Source organism: Cyclopterus lumpus, chromosome 20 (genome assembly GCF_009769545.1).
Source record: "Cyclopterus lumpus isolate fCycLum1 chromosome 20, fCycLum1.pri, whole genome shotgun sequence".
NCBI classification, from domain to species: Eukaryota; Metazoa; Chordata; class Actinopteri; order Perciformes; family Cyclopteridae; genus Cyclopterus; species Cyclopterus lumpus.
In genome coordinates this window covers 4089076-4099075 of record NC_046985.1, presented here as the reverse complement: position 1 = coordinate 4099075, position 10000 = coordinate 4089076, and the positions used below count along the sequence as shown (strand labels likewise).

At 45.1% G+C, this 10000-nt stretch overlaps 1 protein-coding gene across 3 annotated transcripts in view; it reads right to left on the bottom strand.

The window, feature by feature from the left end:
• rps6ka3b (ribosomal protein S6 kinase, polypeptide 3b) overlaps positions 1-10000 on the bottom strand; it is a 36807-nt gene that overhangs the window by 9371 nt on the left and 17436 nt on the right. For all 3 annotated transcript variants that reach the window (XM_034559639.1, XM_034559641.1, XM_034559642.1), the window contains 2 exons: positions 2072-2188; positions 1100-1181 (listed from right to left, as the gene is read on the bottom strand). In XM_034559639.1, the coding sequence (XP_034415530.1) occupies positions 1100-1181; positions 2072-2188 (199 nt within the window). The remainder of the gene's footprint in view (positions 1-1099; positions 1182-2071; positions 2189-10000) is intronic.

Here is a 10000-nt window from a genome sequence, read left to right as displayed (position 1 = left end):
GACAAGGAGAGAGAAAGCAGGACAAGGAGAGAGGAAGCAGGACGAGGGAGAGAGGAAGAAGGACGAGGAAGAGAGGAAGAAGGACGAGGAGAGAGGAAGCAGGACGAGGAGAGAGGAAGCAGGACGAGGAGAGAGGAAGCAGGACGAGGAGAGAGGAGAGAGGAAGAAGGACGAGGAGAGAGGAAGCAGGACGAGGAGAGAGGAGAGAGGAAGAAGGACGAGGAGAGAGGAAGCAGGACGAGGAGAGAGGAAGAAGGACGAGGAGAGAGGAGAGAGGAAGAAGGACGAGGAAGAAAGGAAGCAGGACGAGGAGAGAGGAGAGAGGAAGAAGGACGAGGAGAGAGGAGAGAGGAAGAAGGACGAGGAAGAAAGGAAGAAGGACGAGGAGAGAGGAAGAAGGACGAGGAAGAGAGGAAGAAGGACGAGGAGAGAGGAGAGAGGAAAGAGGAAGAAGGACGAGGAGAGGAAGAAGGACGAGGAGAGAGGAAGAAGGACGAGGAGAGAGGAAGCAGGACGAGGAGAGAGGAAGCAGGACGAGGAGAGAGGAAGCAGGACGAGGAGAGAGAAAGCAGGACAAGGAGAGAGGAAGCAGGACGAGGGAGAGAGGAAGAAGGACGAGGAAGAGAGGAAGAAGGACCAGGAGAGAGGAAGCAGGACGAGGAGAGAGGAAGCAGGACGAGGAGAGAGGACGAAGGACGAGGAGAGAGGAAGCAGGACGAGGAGAGAGGAGAGAGGAAGAAGGACGAGGAGAGAGGAAGCAGGACGAGGAGAGAGGAGAGAGGAAGAAGGAAGAGGAGAGAGGAGAGAGGAGAGAGGAAGCAGGACGAGGAGAGAGGAAGAAGGACGAGGAGAGAGGAGAGAGAAAGAAGGATGAGGACAGAGGAGAGAGGAAGCAGGACGAGGAGAGAGGAAGCAGGACGAGGAAGAAAGGAAGAAGGACGAGGAGAGGGAGAGAGTTTTCAAAGCGAATGAACGACAGTTGAAGCAGCGTGTCGTATTTCTTCCCACCACCAGGTGGCGCGTGCCTTTACTCCTTTTCACCTCAGGTTGTTTGAGCCACCGGAACACGTCGAGTTCAAGAGAAAAACCCCGTTCGTACCTTTCAGTGTCGCCTTCTTCAGGACTTTCATGGCGTACAGCTGACCGGCGTCCGGCCCCGTGACCTTCCTCACCAGAAACACCTAAACACACACACGCACGCACACACACACACACACAGTATTAACAGGTTTATCAGAACCACAGACTGATTATTACTGTTGTGTATATTAGTGTTTTAAAGCGTTTTAGTCGTCGCCATGTTGTTGTTTTTGCAACTAGTAAACAGGAAGTGACCATACTTGGGCGGAGGAGTGACAAAGAGACGCCGTATACGTCTCTGGTGTTGGCCTGTCAATCACCTTGTAGCCCCGCCCTAAAGCATTTATGGTCTGTTTGACTCTAAATGTTTACTGAGGGAATAAATCAAGAGAAGTAATTCTATACAACCAGAGGAGTCGCCCCCTGGTGGTCAGGAGAGAGAATGCAGCTTTAACACATGAAGCATAGACTTCTATACAACCAGAGGAGAAGTCCCGCCCCTTTCCGGTGTCCCTCATGGGAACTTATTGCGGAAAAAATATGACGCAGATTAACATAAAAACACACACACACACACACACACACACACACACACACACACACACGGCGCTCTTTGTGTTCATTCACAAAGACGACGCTGCTGAGCCGGAGTGTGAAGAGCCCTCAGACTGCCGTCTCCACGGCTTCGGGCCCTCAAAAACACTTTCAAAAAGGAAAATGATTTGAGTGGAAATGAAACCCACATTTACACACACACACACACACACACACACACACACACACACACACACACACACACACACACAATAATAATACAGGAAAAGTAGAGCTGTTCTTGACCAAATAAATTCTTCGTCGACTAACAATCATACGATTATGTATCCTAATTGATTATAAAGTCTTAAACCAGTATTATACTGCCTTAAACCAGTATTAGACGGTCTTAAACCAGTATTAGACTGATTGATAATAAACACACACACACACACACCTTGCCAAAGGATCCTTGTCCAAGGACTTTGCGGAGCTCGAACTGTCGCGGGTCGGCCTTCTCTGATCCCTCCTTCACGTGATGCGTGATGCTGATCTCCTGGATCGGCACGTCATCCTGTAACAAACACACACACACACACACACACACACACAGATAAACTATCAGTAATGTTAAATGATTACTTAGCATCTCTTTATTCTAAATTCAAGACTTATTTTTAGCCTCAATACACCAGATTGCATTGCAGGCAGTGAGCCACAGACTCATGTGTTTCTACATTCATCCTCAACAACAACAACAACAACAACAACAGCAGCTGAATGGAGCGAGTTCAGGCACGCCGTCTGGGTGTTGTACTTCTTTCTTGAACGGCATTCTGGGAAATGCAGTTCATGAAGCAGCAGGTATAGATCCATAGCCGCGACACTACCAGTCCTTCACATCCAAGTGAGTCACACAACAGGTTGAAGAGGGTTTCCGAATGCTCGTCATACACTCAGTGGGAAATTACAAAACACAAACACACACACACACGCACACACACAGCTGTCATGGAGCCACCCCCGGTACCTGCTCCCCTCTGTAGCCGAGTGACTAACGATCCCATGCGGTGTGACACATCCCTCCTTCAAACCCTAAAGCCTCCTCGCTCTGTGCTCAGAGTACTCTGGATATCGATGCAGTGAACCAAACAAGTATCAGGCGAGCAAAGACTACATCCCCCATGATCCTCTCTGATTTGCACTGCCGAATACATCCTCTTCTCGTCCGTTCCTCCTCTGTCCACCAGCCACCGCCTCCCTCTCCCATCTCCTTCTGTACCTGTGGTTCCCAGGTGGGCGACCGGCTGGATGCCGGCTGGCCCAGTGCATTGTGGGTCCTGTAGTCCCGACGGCGGCTTAGGCTCTCTGGCGCTAACATGCTCCTGTGCATCGACTGAGAGGCTACAGGATGGAGCCGGCTGAACACACACTCTCTCTCTCGCTCTCTCACTCTGTGTCTCCCTCTCTCTCCCACTTTCTCTCTCCCTCAGAGACATCTCCCCCTCTCTCCTTCCCTCCCTCCCTCCTTCCCTCCCTCCTATTTTCTCGCCTTTTCTATCTTTATTTGAACCGTTGTCACCTCTCCTCTGTGCTTTGCACCTCTCTTTCTTATTCCCCATCTCTCCTCTTCGTAGGAAAAGGAGTAGAATAATTATTGTGACGCTTTAATTAAGTAAATGCACCAATAAATCACAACAAAACACTTTGGAATACTTCAAAAGCTTTTTACAAAGTACAGAAATGTTAGCAGGAAAAGTAGAGCTGTTCTCAACCAAATAAATTATTATACTGTCTTAAATCAATATTAAACTGCCTTTAACCAGTATTAGATTGCCTTAAACCAGTATTAGATTGGCTTAAACCAGTATTAGATTGGCTTAAACCAGTATTAGATTGCATTAAACCAGTATTAAACTGCCTTAAACCAGTATTAGATTGCATTAAACCAGTATTAAACTGCCTTAAACCAGTATTAGACTGTCTTTAACCAGTATTATACTGCCGTCATTCAGCATGAAAAAAGCCTAAAAAAGGACCAAACCGAGTGATAAATCGAGTAAAGGACTAAGAGGGAGAAGCCTGAGCAAAATGTACTTCAAGCAAGTAAAAGTACTTATAGTGCAGAATGTACTGTGTAAGTACACTCAAAGGAGCCATTGTAAAACATACATTAAATTGGATTATTGTTGCGTAACTCTCCAGTGAACAGCGTTTTGATGATGCGGCTGAACACAGATGGTTTAATCTGCTATAACATGCATTGTAAAATAATTCATCTGAAATTATAAGCTCTCAGATAAATGTAGTGGATTAAAAAGAGCAGCCTTAGCCTCTGACATACAGTGGAGTAGGGTTAAATAAATTAAATATATTACAGTGTTTAAGCAAAGTTACAGTTTCCTAATCCTCTCAACTTGAAGGAGAAATCGTGTGCTGAAAACTGAGGTCGGAAAAGATGTAAAATGTTGCGTCTTTAAAGAGATTCGGTACAAATTTAAAGCACATTTATTGCCAATTTCAGACGATGTTTTGTTGATTCAAGCTTTTTGTGAAGAAATGTTTGGATTTTCTTTAATGTATAAAAAAACAACCTGTTCACATCTTTAATGTAAGGTATAAAAAAACACACACATGCACACAAGCATGTGATTAACACCGCATGTCATCAGCGCCGGTATGACGCGTCACACCGGGCTCATCGTGCGAATGAGATTCATCCGTCAGCTCGAGGAACACGAGAGCCGCAAAACAGCCGACGGACGCACAAAAAAAACACACAACACAAAAAACACACAGAGAGTCGGGATGCTGCTGACCGTCCGAGAAAAAAATGAGATGAAATGTTTGAGAAGACGAGGAGCTTAGGAATGATGGGTTTTTGTGTGTGTGTGTGTGTGTGTGTGTGTGTGTGTGTGTGTGTGTGTGTGTGTGTGTGTGTGTGTGTGTGAGTCAGACCGCAGATGGAGGATCAGAGCCGAAGTGACAGGATGCTCATGTAGCACCTCTTAATCACACGGATAAAAACTGCACCTGTGCTCTGAACACACACACACACACACACGCACACACACACACACTTCACCTGCCTCTCTCACCTTGTTATTGTCCCTGTTAGCGTTCTAATTCCATCTAAATTGTTTACAGTTGATAGAAAACACAAACAAACTCAACTCGACTCTTTCGCTTTTATTTATTTAAATCTCGCAGAAATTAGCAAAAACATTTAAGCCGTTAATCTGCTCCCGTTCGGTCGGTGAACGGAAGCTTTTGTTCTGCAGCTTTCGATCATCGGATCAGTGTCGCCGTTATATTTTTGGAGGGTTTCAATCCATTGAAGTTTAATATCTCCCGTCACGACTTGGAAACTATATCTATTGATCGATTTGACGGATTAATATGTTCATTATCAACTCTTTTGCTTTTTGTTTGCTCTGTTATTTGTTTTGTTGACGGTCCAAAATGACATAAAATTAGAAAATATTCACATTTGATTTAAACTGGAACTAGTGAGTGTTTTGTTTTAGTCTTTTTTTACTTAAAAAAACTTATATTTCGTTTTTTAAGTAGCTGCTGTAAATTAATGGTTTCAGCTCTGTTGTCAACTAATACAAGAAAAGGTCTTTAAAAAACAGATTTCTTTATATTTAATGCATTTAATTGTGGGTTTGCTTCAAAGAGGAACTGCAGCACTTTCAAAAAAGAGAGATTTCCTTCTCGTCTTTCTATGAATTAAAGCTCCAACAATCCTGAATCCTCACTTCCCACAATGCAACTCCAAAGCTCTCTGGAAAGCCAACGATTAATTATTATGAAACCACTTTCACAAGCTGACGACAATATTTTAAAGGTGTACGTGTCAGATATTCATGAAGAACGAGCTGATGAATCTCTCCTTGTTTTTAGTTTATTTTTTGTATTCTCTTGATATTTTTTGGGGGGGTTTTCAAAAGAAATGAGCAAAGTTTGAGATTAGGAGAAAAGAATTGATTCATAAAGATATCAGCAAAAAGAAGAAGAAGAACGCAGCCAGATTTGCAGGTATGATTTTATCAATTATTGGGCCATATCCCCATGTCTGGGTTTTTCTTGCAACCAGTGAACAGGAAGTGACCATATTTGGACTGAGGAAGAGATTGAGACCATAAACTCATGTTTACAATGTTTACTGAGGGAATGAATGAAGAGAAGTAGAGTCATTTATATAGACTTCTATACAACCAGAGGAGTCGCCCCCTGGTGGTCAGGAGAGAGAATGCAGCTTTAACACATGAAGCATAGACTTCTATACAACCAGAGGAGTCGCCCCCTGGTGGTCAGGAGAGAGAATGCAGCTTTAACACATGAAGCATAGACTTCTATACAACCAGAGGAGTCGCCCCCTGGTGGTCAGAGAGAATGCAGCTTTACCACATGAAGCATAGACTTCTTTACAACCAGAGGAGTCGCCCCCTGGTGGTCAGGAGAGAGGATGCAGCTTTAACACATTAAGCATATACTTCTATACAACCGGAGGAGTCGCCCCCTGGTGGTCAGTAGAGAGGATGCAGGTTCTAAAACTTCACACAGCAGAACCGGACGTTGCCGCTTATATTTCATGGACCTCATGTTAAAGCTGCGGTCACGCTGCTGAAATGCCTGAACGAAAGCCAAAAGCATCAGACAATTAAATAAAATGAGTATCTCAGTCACACAACAGACTCTCTCCAGCGTTGTGCGTCAGTCAGTCTTCGGTAATATTCACGCTGATGTCTCCGCTGAGCCGACAGCGAGAACATCTGGAGCCCGGCAACACGTCTCTTCATCTGTCCCCCGTCAGACCTGATTAAAAGGCCTCGTGAGCCCAGTGAATCCATGTGATGTCGTTAAGGCGGTTCTGCAGCAGCAGACGGCCCCATCACACACATTACGGCCTCCATATTAAATTAACATGAGCGCTGCTGGTCAGACCGACACGAGTCGCTGCGCGTGTCGGACTGCAGGGAGATTTTCCTGTTGTGAAGTGTTTCTGCTGCTCCAAATGCTTTTAACTGGTCCTGAACCAGTCTCAGTGTAGTCCTGGTCCTCTCTAGACCTCCATCAGTAAACAGACCACCGGAGAGAAGAGGGTCTGGTTCTATAGAGTTCTTCTTAAAGCTCCTCATCGGAGCCACCGGGTCGGATTCTGGTGAAACCAGATGACAACATGCAGTAGAGACCAGTCCGCCGTGGACAGACCCAGATCTAGCGGAGACCAGTCCACCGTGGACAGACCCAGTTCTAGCGGAGACCAGTCCGCCGTGGACAGACCCAGATCTAGCGGAGACCAGTCCACCGTGGACAGACCCAGTTCTAGCGGAGACCAGTCCGCCGTGGACAGACCCAGATCTAGCGGAGACCAGTCCGCCGTGGACAGACCCAGATCTAGCGGAGACCAGTCCGCCGTGGACAGACCCAGATCTAGCGGAGACCAGTCCACCGTGGACAGACCCAGTTCTAGCGGAGACCAGTCCGCCGTGGACAGACCCAGATCTAGCGGAGACCAGTCCACCGTGGACAGACCCAGTTCTAGCGGAGACCAGTCCGCCGTGGACAGACCCAGATCTAGCGGAGACCAGTCCGCCGTGGACAGACCCAGATCTAGCGGAGACCAGTCCACCGTGGACAGACCCAGAACCAGCAGAGACCAGGCTTCACCTGCAGCCTTGGACCTGCAGTCGGAGCTCCGGAGGGAGGAGACCAGCTCAGCTCCCGGCAGAAACAGCGTCTCCTCCTCCACCACTGGACTTTTTCAATACCAACCAGTCCAAACCAGTACAGTACACACATACACACACACACACACACACACACACACACACACACACACGGAGGATCTGAAAACTTCCATCCAAGTATTTTTTAACAAAATGTTGGCAAACGGACACGCCAAAACAAAACCACATTATTTCGGCCAGTAAAACCAGTTGAAGGCAAAGCAGACTGGTGAGATGCACAACTTCTACCTGGAGGTGACCCGAGCAGCTGCACTCACACACTCGCGACTACTCACTCGTGACAAACTCGGGTTTTCTGGCCCACAACAGCCTAAAACCTTCCGGGCGTTTTTCCCGGTCTGCTCCCGGCGGCCTCCATCCAGCAGCAGGAGCCGCCGGAGGGCCTTCAGCCGGCTCCTCAGGGCCCTGACGATGCCGGCGACCGCACGCGCGCACGTCGCCCGCTTGGCGTCCTCCGCCGCCGCCGCACAGTGCGTCATCACTGAGACTTCGAGGAGCGTTTGTTGGGAGCAACGCCGCGGCACAGAATGACTCGGGACTGGGACAGGCAAATAAGTGTGAGTCAGGGAGGGGAGGGGGGGATACCCAGAGGGTGGGGAGATCCAAATTGGGATGGGAAGCGGGATCACCCCCCCTTGCCCCCCTAGCCCCCCTCCCCCTACTCTCACCCCCCTCGCCACTACCATGCAGCTGTAACCTTCCACCCAGTGTTTTCCATCAGGTGTCCTGGCAATCCCCGTCCACCCCGCAGTCACATAACCCTCCCTGACCAATGAGTAAATACCACGAGGAGAAGAACTCCCACTTCTATTTTCACACGATCGCACTCACTCAACTTTCAACGTGCAAAACGTCACCAATTAAGTGAATTAATCTGAGATCCCATCTGTCAGCTGACTGTGTGAAGGCCACGACCGATTGTTTTGAGACTCACATTCATTTATTTATTTTAAATTATTCCGGTGAATACTTTCCCTCGAAGAAAGATTCACTGTTCGGTTTGTAGCAATAACAATTTTTATTATTATTATTATTATTATTATTATTATTATTATTATTATTATTATTATATGTATATATGTATATATATTATATGTTTAATATATTTGTATATATGTGCATACACGTCCATGTATATATACACATACATATATAAATTACTAATAATGATTTTTACGGCAGTTGTTAAAAATAGTAGTTGATTCATTTTGTAATCAATGAACTAATCAATAACTAATCATGACACGACGACGTCGATCTGGATCGATATATCGATTCAATGATCCAATATGTCACAGGGTGCAAAGAGCAAATATTGATAACATGCTCTTGAAAAACGATACAAAGTCACGGCAGGGTCTTCTATTTCCGTCCAAGCGCTTCTTAAGTTTATATAAATGTAACTGATCGAGTTAAATGGGAACTTGATATCGTCTCATATTGATCGCAGGGGCCGCTGATATTTAATCTGATCAAAAGTGATCAGATTAAATATATTATATTGGGATAAAAACTATTTAGCTCTTTTAGTTATCATGTAAACCTTTTTTTTTTTAAATTTTGCTGATAATACTTTTTTACTTTTACATAAATAACATTTTAAATGCATGACTTTTACTTTTACAAGTACTTTAAGATTATAATATTTCCACTTTTACTTAAGTTAAGAATCTGAATACTTCTCTGAACACCAGTACAGTAATGGCTGTTTAATGGTGAACATCTTAGGACACGTCAGGGTAACGTGAGACCCCCTTACTGCCTACACACACACACACACACACACACACACACACACACACACGCACGCACACGCACATGCACACACGCACACAGACTGATAAGTGTTTGAAAGTAGCTTAAATATTTCACTAATACATTTATGTGTTGTCACTAAATTATAATTAGAAAGAAACTTAATTCGTGAAGCATTTTTAGACACGTGCAGAGTAATAAAGGACATAATTAACTCAAACATCAAGTATTGAAAAATAATCTGTGAACATTTGCAATTTCTTGACAGATATTTATCTTGGGGAAAATATTGTGATTTTTTAAAAATATATATATATATATATATATATATATATACATATATATATATACATACATATATATATATATATATATATATATATATATATATATATATATATGTATTTTTGAATCCAGTCCAACACACTGGAACAGTCCAACACATTGGAACAGTCCAACACAGGAACAGTCCAACACAGGAACAGTCCAACACAGGAACAGTCCAACACAGGAACAGTCCAACACAGGAACAGTCCAACACATTGGAACAGTCCAACACATTGGAACAGTCCAACACAGGAACAGTCCAACACATTGGAACAGTCCAACACAGGAACAGTCCAACACACTGGAACAGTCCAACACAGGAACAGTCCAACACATTGGAACAGTCCAACACAGGAACAGTCCAACACAGGAACAGTCCAACACATTGGAACAGTCCAACACAGGAACAGTCCAACACAGGAACAGTCCAACACAGGAACAGTCCAACACAGGAACAGTCCAACACATTGGAACAGTCCAACACAGGAACAGTCCAACACATTGGAACAGTCCAACACATTGGAACAGTCCAACACAGGAACAGTCCA